The sequence below is a fragment of the Hyla sarda genome, chromosome 6, assembly GCF_029499605.1.
Source record: "Hyla sarda isolate aHylSar1 chromosome 6, aHylSar1.hap1, whole genome shotgun sequence".
Taxonomy (NCBI): Eukaryota; Metazoa; Chordata; class Amphibia; order Anura; family Hylidae; genus Hyla; species Hyla sarda.
This window is the reverse complement of record NC_079194.1, coordinates 51,610,690-51,625,419: the sequence shown is the minus strand read 5'-3', so window position 1 is coordinate 51,625,419 and position 14,730 is coordinate 51,610,690. Positions and strand designations below refer to the sequence as shown.

At 40.2% G+C, this 14,730-nt stretch overlaps 1 protein-coding gene across 5 annotated transcripts in view; it reads right to left on the bottom strand.

Annotated features, from left to right (window-relative positions):
- Window positions 1–14,730, bottom strand: part of MYH9 (myosin heavy chain 9) — a 126,938-nt gene that overhangs the window by 50,350 nt on the left and 61,858 nt on the right. For all 5 annotated transcript variants that reach the window (XM_056523692.1, XM_056523689.1, XM_056523688.1 and 2 more), the window contains exons 2-5: window positions 4,876–5,224; window positions 4,540–4,696; window positions 3,616–3,643; window positions 1,427–1,520 (exon numbers count right to left, since the gene is read on the bottom strand). In XM_056523692.1, the coding sequence (XP_056379667.1) occupies window positions 1,427–1,520; window positions 3,616–3,643; window positions 4,540–4,696; window positions 4,876–5,208 (612 nt within the window). In that variant the 5' untranslated portion in view covers window positions 5,209–5,224. The remainder of the gene's footprint in view (window positions 1–1,426; window positions 1,521–3,615; window positions 3,644–4,539; window positions 4,697–4,875; window positions 5,225–14,730) is intronic.

The following is a 14,730-nucleotide window of genomic DNA, read 5'->3' as shown; positions in this document are numbered from 1 at the left end:
AACAAACATATGCGAAATCACCGCGTGTGTAAGTGGCCAACCTATAAAAAATGTGTAGTTAATTAAACCGCATGGTCAATGGCGTACAAGTAAAAAATTATTCGAAAGTCCAAAATTGCATATTTTTGATCACTGTATACCCTAAAAAATTTTTTTTATAAAAAGTGATCAAAAAGTCAGAACAATCGTACCAATAAAAACTTCAGATCGTGGCACAAAAAATGAGGCCTCATACCACATCGAAAACCGAAAAATGTTAAAGTTATTGGGGTCAGAAGGACAATTTTAAACATACTAATTTTTGTGCATGTAGTTATAATTTCTTTTAAGTAGTAAAATACAGAAAACCTATATAAAATTGGGTATCATTGTAGCCATATGGATTTACAGAATAAATATATGGCGTTACTGAAAAGTGCACTACGTAGAATCAAAAGCCAACAAAATTTTCAAAATTGTTTTCCAGCTTTGCCCCACAAATATTTATGGGTTCACCGTAAATTTTGTAGTGACATGATTGATGTCATTACAGAGTACAATTGGTGGCGCAAAAAATAAGCCCTCATGAGTCTTTAGGTGCAAAATTTAAAGTGTTATGATTTTTAGAAGGTGATGAGGAAAAATGAAAGTGCAAAAACAGAAAAACCCTGCGCCCTTAAGGGGTTAAATAGAAGTTATTTCAAAAACAGGTGACAAAAAAATTATTCAAAAAAAAAAAATGATCTGTAAACTCCTCCGGAGTACCCTTATTAAGGGCCTACAATGACTTTATTTTAGTGGTACTTTACAGATTCAGTTTGAAATTTTGAACCATAAGGCTAGGTTTCCACTGTTTTTTATAGCGTTATTTGGGAAACTGCCACTGCAGTTTAAGCCAAAGTCAGAAGTGGATCCACTAGGAAGGAAAAGTTATTTTATATTTCCCCATAACTTTTGAATACACTTCTGACACTGCACTGGCAGTTTTCCAAATAATGCCAGAAAAAAAACCAAAAAAAAAAACCTGTGTGCAAACCTAGCCTCCTAGCCTAAGGCTGCCATCACACTACAGGTTTCTTTTTTGTATGTGTTACTGCCAATGCAGAAAACCATTTAGAAATCTAAAAAGGGACTCCTACTTCGCTTTTCTGATTGATTCAATTCTGGGTATGGCCCAAAAACTGTAAAAAAAAACTAAACAAAAACACAACCTGTTGTATGTTATGTCAGCCTAAAGCATTGTTTTTCTAAACCGTGTCTCTACGGCTGTTGGTCGTCTGGACTTGCAGAAAGTTTTAGTTTGGCAACAGCTGTAAGCACCCTGTTTGGAAACCACTGGTCTAGAATATCCCCAAATGACAGACTCAGGAGGAACCATATGAACTGAAAATAAACCACAACTACAAAAGAAAGAAGAAAAAAAAAAAAAAAAGTGTAGCACACCAACCTGGTCTTTCTTTGATTTATGAGAAGACGCAACATAAGCCAAGTACTGGATTACTTTCTTTGTATTTTCTGTTTTGCCAGCACCAGATTCTCCACTGCACAGATTAAATATAAATGAATAGATATATAACAAATGAAAGGAAAAATTGCAAACTTAATAGGAGCTCTCCGGTGAAATTTTTTTTTTTTTACATCAACTAGTGAGAATGTTAAACAGCTTTGTAAACTACTATTTAAAAATCGTAATCCTTCCAGTACTTAGCTGCTGTATACTCTAGATGAAGCTCTTTTCTTTTTAAAATGTATTTTCTGTCTGACCACAGTGCTCTCTGCTGACACCTCTGTCCATTTTAGGAACTGTCCATAGAAGGAACAAATCCCCAGAGGAAACCTCTCCTGCTCTGGACAGTTCCTGACATGACACAGGTGTCAGCAAAGAACACTGTGGTCAGACAAAATAAATAAAATAAAAAAAAAGAACTTCCTGTGGAGCATACAGCAGCTGGTAAGTACTAGAAGGATTAAGATTTTTAAATAGAAGTAATTGACAAATCTGTTTATCGTTCTGGCACTAGTTGAAGGGAAAAAAAAATTGTTATTCAACGGAGTGGCCCTTTAAAATTACAATAAAATCTTAAGAGGGCCATTCACTCAATAACTGTTGGCCAAACATTTTTCAGAATTATGGGATTCACTACTCTTATATGGGTTTCAGGTTTGTGCTCCATATTATATTATAAACAGGAGACTTGATTGTGCTGTAAAGGGATCAGGCAGATTAGACAAATTCATATCCAGCTGACAAAAAAAGGACCTCAGCGGGGATCTATTTTATATACTGTACATATAGATTTAAGTATAGCCCAGACAGTGGTGGCACAGGCTATAAGCATTACAATACTGTATAAAGCCCAGTGGACATCTTTAACAAGTGGAAGAAAAGGCATTGTAAACCAATACAGGAAAAGGTTCTTTACTGCCTATTTGGACAGGACATTACACAGTATATCAGCATTTGTAGAAATATATAAATAGCTAAACACTTATGAGAAACTGCATTGATGACTGTAAATAATTTAGCACTGAATATTGTATAAATTGATCTGAGGAAGGTTGAACTTGATGGATAGATGTCTTTTTTGCCATACTAAGCAACTACGGAACTATGTATTTTAGTAACATTTTATATCAGTTAACCGAAAACAAAAAAAGTACTTAAGTCAGAATTCACTTTTAAATATTCACAGGGTTCTCCCATAATTAATTTAGGGTGCATTCACATGTGCGTTTTTTGCCCATTGATTTCAATGGGCAGCAAAATCTGCAGCAGAAAATATGCACGTGTGAACTCTTTAAACTAAGATTTTTAATTTATTAACTGAATGAAAGTGCTCCCATGTCTATACACTTGTTGTGGCATTCGTAAGGATTTCATTGTCTCAGAAAGGTGCCTCTAAGGAAACCTGCCTCCTAGAGATGCACTATATAACTGTTCGCATGGAATTAACTTGTTCATAGCCCCAATAGGGAAAGAAGAAGGGGGAGGGTGTAAAAGAGCATGGAGAGGGGTTGGAGGTTCGGTCACTGACAACCAACTCTTCAGACGGGCAAATAAAAGCTTTTTTTGTATTGTCCTCTTACAGAGCTTCAGTTAAATAGCAGATTTCTAGATGTCAAATTCCCTTTGATGTGTTGCGCGCTGGCAAGAGGAACAGGGGAAGTCATCTGGGTAACGCCCTGTCACTTTATTGGCATGGCAGAGTGCTTAAAAAGAGCTCCCTCACATCCTGTCACTTTTAGCCGTATCCGATTCCTCAGAACGCTATTACAGTTGAATACTATAGCAAAGCGGGAAGTTGTAACCTCCATAATTTGCCATTTTTTCCTGAAGGTTTTAGTCCACTTCAGACCTGTAGTTTACAAGGCACTGGGAAGACGGCACAACTCTCTGGCGCTTGGGAGGGAGCAGTGGCCTCTCCATTGTTTACATTGCTTCATACACCAGCATATTGTACATTTAGCACCAGCTGTGCAGGGTACTGAAGTCTCTCACTCCCAAGTCTTGCAAATTTGGAGTTTTATTCAAAATAACTGAAGACCTCTTGACGAGGTACAAAAAAAAAAAAAAATAAATAAATAAAACACCAATTACTATAACTACATTGTAAACAAACGCCAAAACAAACTTACGTGCAAAGGATGGCCTGGTCTTCTCTATCTGGAGAAAAATAGATATATTAAAAATTAAAAATATCCAAAACACAAACAAACCAATCATGAGTCGACATTAGTTATGTATAAAATAAAGATTACACAATAAAGAGGACCTGTGGCTAACCCAGAAAATGGAGATGACTTTACTATTTTTTGTATTTCCATTTGAGAATAGAGGGGTTATAGTTTAACAATTTTAATAATGGGAGTAAATATGTGATTGGCGGGATAGTAGTCAGGGGGTGGTTATAAGGCATACATGCCCCTTTATGTACAACATTCCTAATTCTAATCAAACTTTGAAAATTAAGTTCACACCAACCTGATTGATTCCCTGAATAGTCAGACAAAAATTATAACCCCCCCCCCCCCCCCCCCCCTCTCTCAGGAACCGAAGAGCAAACTAAAAAAAAAATTGCGTAATCAGGGCACCCTAAGCTATTCAAAATTTCAGTTTGTGGGGGTTTGTCAAAAGTCCTCTAACTCAATGATTATGGCTACTACAGGAGAAAAAAATTTAATAAAAAAAAAAAAAAAAAAAGCCAGTCAGACCACTGTCCTAGCATAGAAGGCATTTCAAATAATTCGGCAAATATAAACTAGGAGCAGTTATTCCCTGCAGTGTTCCTTTTGACTGGGTCCTTATCAGTAGAACAAGGCCCTCATGGGATTCTGCTTTAAAAAAATATTGCTAACAGTCTGGAGATAGGAGAACCTGTTTAACTAGATGTTTAATGACTGGAGTTAGACATAAGTTTGTTTTTTGATTAGGATTTTTTTTATTTTTTTTTAAATGGGTAATCCAAGATACAAGAGCACTGGGGGGGGGGTGAAAAAAATAAATAAAAAATATTTTCCTCCATTATTCTCCCAACATTAAAATTCTGTAACACTTCATACCTTGCATCATGCTGCGATAGGCTGTGTCAGTGATTGCATAGATATGTGGTGGCATTTCATGTCTTTTCTTTCCTTTGTACATATCCACTATTTCTTCTGAGTAAATTGGCAAATTCTTGTAAGGGTTAATTACCACACAAAACAATCCAGAGTAAGTCTACAGATAGGAAGAGAAAAGAAAATTCAATATGCAGAAACATATGCAGAGCTAGTCGGAAAACAGTCACAATTACAACGCAGATGTGAGATGGAACAGAAGAGAATCAATGGCAGACTAATGGTAAAAGGTTCAAGAATGGCATTAGATTAAGAAGAATTGAGAAGAGATTTACTTACATATATTAAGCCAGAGTAGTATCGCTCTTTCAGATTGTGCAGGACGGACGCTTCATTCAGGCACGTCAGCTCGGCCATATCTTCAACTTTGGAGAACTTTGGTGGGTTCATCTTCTGGACGTCATCTTTATTGACCTTCGCTTTTTTGCCATTTTCTGCTAGCTCCACAATCACCTCATCCCCCACCTCCTCCTTCAGACTAGCTGCTTCGAATCCATGTTTTTCCGAGGGTACCCATACTTGTTTCTTTGCAGCCCAGTCGGCCTGAGCTAGAGGATTGTTGATTAAATTCCGATCCACATACAGATATTTGTCTGCATCTTGTTGTGCCATGGTCTCTAAAGTAGCCCTGTAAAAACACAAACACACACATTATAAAGAAAGACTGAAACAGTGATAGGGCATACTCCGTAAAGACAACATGCATTTTTATTTTTTATTTATTTTACACAAATACAGGTAAGAAAATCCAGAGTTGCATCATTTGCAGTAAAAATGTATCATGATCAGATGCAACACAATTTACTTTGACAGAAATAATCAATGAAGGGTCCTACTGAATAGTAGCAACAAAAAATTAAGACTAAGAGCTCGACAAAATATCAGACATTTTAGTAACTTACACAATTTGCAGCAAGCAGAATACAATTTAAAAGGGGTACTCCACTGAAAAATTTGTTTTTAAATCAACTGATGCCAGAAAGTTAAACAGATTTGTAAATTACTTCTATAAAGAAATTTTAATCCTTCCAGTACTTGAACTTCCTGTGGCTCATAACAGCAGAGCTCTCTGCTGACACCTCTGTCCAGAGCAGGATAAGTTTTCTATGGGGATTTTCTCCTAGTCTGGACAGTTCCTTAATGGACAGAGGTGTCAGCAGAGAGCACTGTGGTCAGACAGAAAGGAAATTCAAAAAGAAAAGAACTTCCTATGGGTCACAGCAGCTGATAAGTGCTGGAAGGATTAAGATTTTTAAATAGAAGTAATTTACAACTCTAACTTTCTGGCACCAGTTGATTTAAAAACAAAATGTTTTCCAGTGGAGTACCCCTTTAAGGGCTTTTCCAGGCAAAATGTATTGATGACTTATTTTTGGGATCAGTGGAGTGAAGACAGTCTGAAGCCCTGCATATCAGCCAGATGCCAGAGATGAAGTGCCCATATACACAAACAGCTGGAAGCAGCTAGAGTCATACACTGTAGTGGCCATGCTAGGTTACTGCGGCCCAGCTCCCATTCACTTCAATAAGAGCTGACATTTTGATCGGTTTTATTCATTTTTTCATAATATAAAAAAAAAAAAAGTGACCAAAAACACACTATTTTGGACTTTGGAATTTTTTTGCGCACACGCCATTGACCGTGCAATTTAAATTAATATATTTTTATAGTTCGGACATTTTCGCACACGGCGATACCACATAAGTTTATTTTTATTTACAGTTTTTTTTATGGGAAAAGGGGAGGCGATTCAAACTTTTATTAGGGAAGGGGTTAAATGAACTTTGTTAATTTTTTTTTCCACTTTTTTTGCAGAACTATAGCTCCCAACAACTGATCTCCTATGGTGATCCCTGCAAAGCCATAGCTCTGCACGGATCAGTCAGATAGGGGCTTGATTGCTCAAGCCTGTAGCTCAGGCTTGGAGCAATCAATAGACGATCGGACACTGCGGAGAGAGAGGTAAGGAGACCTCCGGCTGCATCCCAGCTGATCAGAACATCTCGATTTTATCGCGATGTCTTGATCAGCCCGACTGAGCTGACGGGAAGCGTTTACTTTCGTTATCAGATGCGGTGGTCAACTTTGAAGGGTTAACAGCGTGTGGCACATCGATCGATGCTGCGCTCTGTTAGCCCAGGGTCCCGGTTATGATTAGCAGCCGGGACCGACCCGGTGTGATGCGGGGTCACGGTGTGTACATGTACGCCCCTGAGTCCTTAAGAGGTTGAGAGAGGTCATCAACAAATTCGCTCCATAGAACCCCTTAAACAAAAACAACAAAACGCTGTAGAACCGGTTAAGCAACATCAGGAAAATCTAAACTTTGGGGCCCGAAGAAAACTGCATGGTCATGTAGTCCTCATGCCCACAATCTGCACAGCAAACAGGACAAGGCTGTCATATTAATATCACAGAAAAGGTCCTTTAAAAAAGGAACAAAGGATTATGAAATATAGTAAAAGACTAAAACATAGACACAGACTATGAACAAACCCAATGTAACCTGACCATGCAGTCACATGTTACTCATTTCTATTTGCCCCAGGGCTTCCCTGACTAATTATACACTGGCAAAGTAATATCTATTGTTGGAGAAAGATTTGTGGGGTTGTTTAGGGATTATGTACAGAATTATACGTCAGACTATATAAGCAATAGCTATGAAACACACACACAGCCTGAAGGCCAATTTGTTTTTGTTTTTTTAACTAGGTGAGCAAACCTGTACGGAGGGATGGCTGTGGCACTTTTGGAGTTTGCGGGACTTATCACTGCTATAGCCTCCTAATAAGCTAAATAAGGCTCGCTGGAATAGAATGTACACTTTATAATTGGATAGAAAGACTCTAGAACCAATTATATCTATCATTGGTTTCTGGTTATAAGTGGTGCACCCCCAGGTTCAGAGCGGGGCCTGCTACTAGTCAACCTATTCGTGATGGAGGATAAAAATAGCAAATGAATTTTCTAGACTCAAATCCATGTAACCTAGTGCAAGTGTTTGAGCGCTTACATGAAAAAGGAGATACAATGCAGATAAGAGTAAAGATATACATCTGGGTACTAATAATACACACGCATCATATGTCCTTGAGGGAGAAAAACTGGGAGCGTCACTTGTTGACAAGGATCTGGGTGTACTTGTAGATCATAGACTAAACAACATCATGAGACGTCAGCTGCTTCTAAGGGAGAATTCACATCACGATTTGGGTCTCCATGGCATAGACACTTGTCCGAGCTTAAAAATCGGCTGCCAACGTATCAGCAAGGACTCCATTTATTCATATGAACAAACAGTCAGCTGGCAGACCATGATTTTCTGTCCAAGTCAGATATGCTTGAAAATAGTGCTGGGCGGTATACCGGTTCATACCGAATACCGAATTTTTTTTCCTGCACGATATGAGTTTTTCCCATACCGCAATACCGGTTGGGCCCCTCCACCCTTCCGAACGAATTAATTATCAGCCGCAGCACGCTGTCCCTACATCAGGGAACTAATCATATGTCACCCACGGGCGCTGTTCTGCTTCTCTCCCCCCCCAATGAATTATCAGCCCAGCGCTACGCTGTCCCCCACATAAGGGAACTACTAATCATATGTCACCCGCGAGCACTGCTTCTCTTTTTAGCCATTTAGTGCCAAGACAAGCGCAGATTATTCCTAAGCATGTCCATTACTGTCGGCCAGGAACGTACTTAAATCACCTTATGGTGGAGAACCCCTTTAATATTTGTTTTTCTCAGTCAATGAGATCAACGATTTCTTTTGTGACACTATGTAACAATGAGCAAATGTACAGGCAAACTTATAACCAGGGATCGACCGATATCTTTTTTTTAGGACCAATACAGATACCGATAATCGGTGGAGGTTAGGGCCGATAACTTATACCGATATTCTGGTATAAGTTATCGGCTATTTATCCCCCGCGACACAGCTGCAGATCATTGATTTGAAGCGGGTGCTTTAAATCAATGCACTGCAGTGGCTTTTGCGGTGCCATAGGCCACCGCCGCCACCCGCCTCCCTCCCCCTGCCTGTCCGGGGGTCCTGAGTCCTATCACCGCCACCGCACCGCCCCGGCCCCATTGCCTCCCCCATCCCCAGTTTTATAATTACCTGTCCCCGGGGCCCACTCTACATCTGGCTCCAGAGGCATCCTCCTGAGCTGTCACTGTGCGCACTGACGGTGAAGTCACGTCACTCGTCATTGCGCACAGCGTAACGCAGGACGCAGCAGGAGCCAGAAGTAGCGTGGGCCCTGGGAACAGGTAATTATAAAACCGGGGATGGGGGAGGCAATGGGACCAGGGCGACGCGGCGGGGCGGTCACGGTGCGGTGGGAGCATTATCGGCTTATCGGCAAGGTAATTGCCGATACCGATAATGCCCAAAATCGTGATTATCAGCCAATAATATCAGCGAAACCGATAATCGGTCGATCCCTACTTATAACAACCTGATTGTATCCCCTCTATAGCTACAGTATAATCCCTTACTTAAAAAAAATATATCACTATGCTAAGAGTATGTGACAGGGAAACCACCAAAACACTGCACATCTCTATGTCTTCTGTATGTATTAGTTCAGTGTTTCCAAACCAGGGTGCCTCCAGCTGTTGCAAAACCACAACTCCCAGCATGCCCGGACAGCCGAAGGCTGTCCGGGCATGCTGGGAGTTGTAGTTTTGCAACAGCTGGAGGCACCCTGGTTGGGAAACGCTGCATTAGTGTCTGTGTGGCTTTTCAGTTTGAATACTTTGCACTTAATTCTTTGGATAGCTGATCCAATAAACACACCACAAAAGGATAAAAGCAAAATCAAGAAAACACTGCAGGTATAGCATTTTAATGTTTCCCTACTGACTGGGTGGGGGGGGGGGGGGGGGACACCACTAACATTACAAAATACACCAGATGTATTTGGGGCCTGTAATACTTAACTGTTAATTCATCCTTACAAGGGAAAAAGGTGTTCTTTATTGTTATAGCAATTCTTAAAACTTTTGCTAGGGCAGCCATATTAGAAGCACAAACACTTTTGTCTGTACAAACAGTACAGTGAAGGGTATGTGCTTTATGACTGATAAAATAAATGGAGGTCAGATGACAGGAATTTCAGATAACTTCCATGAAGTGATGGAGAATAGATCCTTCCCCAGAGGCCAGGGAGTGTCAGAGAAGCTTTATCTATGCTAATGGTCAGAGCTCTGCTTTACACGTGGAAAAAGACAACCCTGGTACCTAATGTGAGATGAATGCCGACACTCACTGTAGGTCATGCTTCTTTTACATAACCACCCTTATTACAAATCATCTTATTTGTATTCTGGATGGTTAAATAAACTATGCATGACAGACAATGAGAGAGAAATATTGGCGCTCTGTGTATGCGTTACCATCTCGTCTTGTTAGGGCCTCCAGAATTGCCGTAGATAGGTCAGCAAGGCCGGGTGACCAAAGCAGAATGTCCGCATGGCCATCTCGAAGGCGGCAATGCATTCCGTGCGGAGTCCGCCGAAAGAATGGACATGTTTATTCTTTATGCAGACAGCAGAATCCAATTTAATTCAATGGGTCTCTGCTGCTGCAGAGTCTCCGTGCAGAATTCCGCACAGAAATTCCACTGTGTGAACACAGCCTAAAGGGGAAGTCTGGGACATTTGTTATCCCCTATCACAGGAAAGGGCATAAGGGTCTGATCGCACGGAAACCCCACAATCTATTGCCCGGTGTTTTGAATATTTTTGTTTAGAACATGGTTATCTTCGAGGATGGAGCAGCGGTGGTTGATAAGCATTTTTCAATGAATCAAAGTTATGGTAACCACGTGTTCAGGCTCACCGGTTGTCAAAAGGATATCATGTCTAAAGACAGACAACATGACACACTATATACTAAGTATATATGTAGCAGGAAAATAGACACGTCGAGACTTCAGAGATTTACCATATTTGTAAAGTTAGTATTGACCAATAAGAAAAAGAATATGGGTATGTATGTATGTATGTATGTATGTATGTATGTGTGTGTGTGTGTATACATATACACTATGGGGGACATGTATCAAAGATTTTACCCCTGTTTTGTGTGTATTTTTTGCGCAAGCCCTTTTTTTGCGCAATTTTTTTGCGCACGTTTTGGTAGAGCATCTCCTCCAGATGTGGCTGAATCAGGGTACCTTGGAGTGACATCTATAGTACACATGGATTTATTAACTGCGTACTTTTTATTTTTTTATTTTATTTTTTTACACCAAAAATTTTGCCGCAAGAGCTGTTTTTTTTGCGCAAATATAAGCCATCTTGGACTTAACGTAGCAAGATGCTCTAAATCATTGATTCTATTTTCCAAAGAGTGGATTTAGGAGATTACTATATTTACCCGCAATTTATGAAGCTCATTGCACTTGATTGATAAATTTAACGCTTCTGCACATAATTTAGAATTCGGGAAAAGGGGTAAAATGCTTCTACCATACACAAATAATGATACATGTCCCCCTATATCTCTATATATCTATATCTATATATCTATATGTATCTCTCTATATCTCTATATCTATCTATAATATATACACACACATATATATACGGAGATATATACTTTTTAATAAAACCATGTGTATGGATACACAGGATCACTTATGATAAACACGCCCACATATATAATGGACACACCCATCATTTGAGCATAAGTTGGTCCAGAGAAAGCCAGGATGGACACGAATAGTAGGGACAGACGAAGGTCTCTCAATTCATTTCTATGGTAGCGCCGAAGAGACCCAAGGCCACTCTGGCATCTCTGTCACTCATTGTCTACCGGTCAACTACACGCGCTCCTTCACCGACAGTCCGGGTCCCATTCCTGAGATCGCAGGGTGCCCCAGCAGTCGGACCCCCAGCGATCATCTACTTATCCCCCTATCCTGTAGACAGGAGATAAGTTTGTTTTGGCTGGAGTTCTCCTTTAATGGGTCCTATTCAACTAATAATTCTTTGTTAAAGAGGACCCATCACTTCTAATGCAAGATAAACACGTAACAGCATTTCTGACCACAGTGTTATTACTCAAGCACACAAGATGGTTTATTGTGATAATCTGCCCAGAACAATAGGTACACAGCATGCAGGCTAACATCTTTTTACCCAGAATTATATAGCACTAAGCAGTCACACTTTGGGCATCATCATCATCATCCTCAAAAGTCTTTTTCCACAACAGATTAAATAAAAAAAAGTTTTTCATTAAAACAAAAGTTGGAAGGAAGTCAGGCCGAACAAAGTCTTTGGCAAACATTTCATCACTTGGCAAACAAGACAGTCACACATGCACATTGTTACAGCATTTCCGGCATTTGATTCTATGTGAAACATGGCTGGAATTGCCTTTTTTGGTCATGACAAGAACAGGTCATGTATGCCTCGAGCAAGGACCCTGCATAGTTTCTAACCATGATCACTGCTTTTTACATTATGGAAAAAAAAAAAAAAACGAATGTCCCCCTTATAACTGTTTGGAACAGTTTTTCCCCCCCAACCAGGGTGATCTGAGCTGTTGCAAAACTACAATTCCCAGCATGCCCGGACAGCCAAAGGCTGTCGGGGCATGCTAGGAGTTGTAGTTTAGCAACAGCTCGGGGCACCCTGGTTGGGAAACACTTAGAACGTTATTACTAGAGATGAGCGAACTTACAGTAAATTCGATTCGTCCCAAACTTCTCGGCTCGGCAGTTGATGACTTTTCCTGCGTAAATTAGTTCAGCTTTCAGGTGCTCCAGTGGGCTGGAAAAGGTGGATACAGTCCTAGGAAAGAGTCTCCTAGGACTGTATCCACCTTTTCCAGCCCACCGGAGCACCGGAAAGCTGAACTCATTTATGCAGGAAAAGACCAACTGCCGAGCCGAGAAGTTCGTGACGGATCGAATTTACTGTAAGTTCGCTCATCTCTAGTTATTACTTTGTTACATTTCTGCTTAAAGAGAGAATATATACACACACACTATTGTATATTGCAGTTAAAGTGTACCTGTATATTTTTAATGTTCATTAGTTTAAAAAAAAAAAAAAAAAGTATGTTTTTGCCCCTACAGCTATTACCTGTGTCTCTGAGGAGTCCAAATACAGGAAATGTGGGTGGACAAGTGTGGCTCTGTGCTTGTCCTTCACTTCCTGTATTTGGTCTCCTCAAAGAGCCAAAAAGGCAATAGTTGCAGGAAAACCATTTCATCACCCAAATATATACACTTTTTGAAATCAATGTATATTAAAAATATACATATAGTATTCTATAAATTATATAAAAAGTTTTTGTTAACGGCAGGTACACTTTAATCTCACTGCTGCCACGGGCAAAAGTTTTCTTAGCTAAAATTAGGTAAAATTGTTGTCCTCACCATTCCCGGGGGACGCTCCTGCCCCCAGGGATGGTGAAGATATGAAGTTATAAACTAGTCACCGCCGCCGCCGCAAGTAGTCGCCTGGGCGGGGAGCTCTTAACTACTCCCGTTCTTCGGCCGGACGCGACGCCCCCTCCGCTTGATTGATGGACTGCGTCATTGTTCCGCTCACTGAACAGACGGAGTAGAGCGATGACGCTGCCCATCAATCAAGCGGAGGGGGCGTCGCTCCCGGACAAAGAACGGGAGTTGTTGAGAAGAGCTCCCCGCCCAGGTGACTACTTACGGCGGCGGCGGTGACTAGTTTATAACTTCATATCTTCACCATCCCTGGAGGCAGGAGCATCCCCGGGAATGGTGAAAATAAAGATTTTACCCTATATAACGCTTTGCCAAGCGTTATATAGGGTAAAATCTGATGATTGGTTCCCTTTAAGAAACCAAAATAAATGGCTGTCTATGCAACTGGCCCACACTGGCCCAGGCAGGACATCACTGCGGCCAGTGTAACGAAGAGGATCGCAGTGGAGGTCAAGGCAGCCATAATGTTGCCACAATGGTACAGGCCAGAGGTTAAAGGGGTATTCCAGGAAAAAAAAAAAAGTTATATACATCAACTGGCTCCAGAAAGCTAAACAGATTTGTTAATTACTTCTATTAAAAAAAAAATCTTATTCCTTTCAGTACTTATGAGCTTCTGAAGTTAAGGTTGTTCTTTTCTGTCCAAGTCCTCTGTGATGACACGTGTCTCGGGAAACGCCCAGTTTAGAAGAGGTTTGCTATGGGGATTTGCTTCTAAACTGGGCGTTTCCCGAGACACGTGTCATCAGAGAGCACTTAGAAAAGAATAACCTTAACTTCAGAAGCTCATAAGTACTGAAAGGATTAAGAATTTTTAATAGAAGTAATTTACAAATCTGTTTAACTTTCTGGAGCCAGTTGATATATAAAAAAAAGTTTTTCCTGGATAACCCCTTTAAGAAATCTTTCACACACACAAACGCAAACAAACAAACACAGCCTCATCCTCCAGAGATATTCTGCAATAGCTCTCCAGTCTGACCAAAAACAGGGGTATAGCTAACATTGTAACATGAAGCTTGTCATGTACTATCAGTACTATAAATAAGCTCTTTTCTAGCAAATACTTAGTACCGACAGTACAGCCAGGCTTGAGTGTTATGCTGCACATACAAAGTACTGTACAGTAATATGGTGGGAGAGGTCACTCACTGAAAGACCATTAAAAGTAATGTCCATCTATTAACACCCAAAAAATAGGTGTACAATTCCTTTAATGTAAAAAAAATATTCTTAGTTTGGGAGTAACTATTCAGTTTTTCTAAAATGTATGACCTATAGAAGACTTGGCTTTGCTGATTATGGGAAGATTTTGAGCTTTATCAGGTAAGTTGAGATCTGACTGCCATAAAGTTATATTACCGGGGTTATAATACAGAAGAAAACATTCATCTTCTCTACACAGGTTTGCAGAGAAAGGATTCCTGCCCCCCTGCTAAGATCTCACTCATCACTAGAACAATGTAAACCCCTCATTCCTCTCTACTGCAAGAAGTATATGGGACTGCCCGGAGTCCCTTCGTCTCACAATGAAAGTTGGAACTCTGACTTTTTTACATGCAAGCACATGGATGGTGTAAGTAACTATGGTAAAATTTCTGGTTTACAATTTTTTTTCTGCATGTTCTTTAAGGTGTATATCCC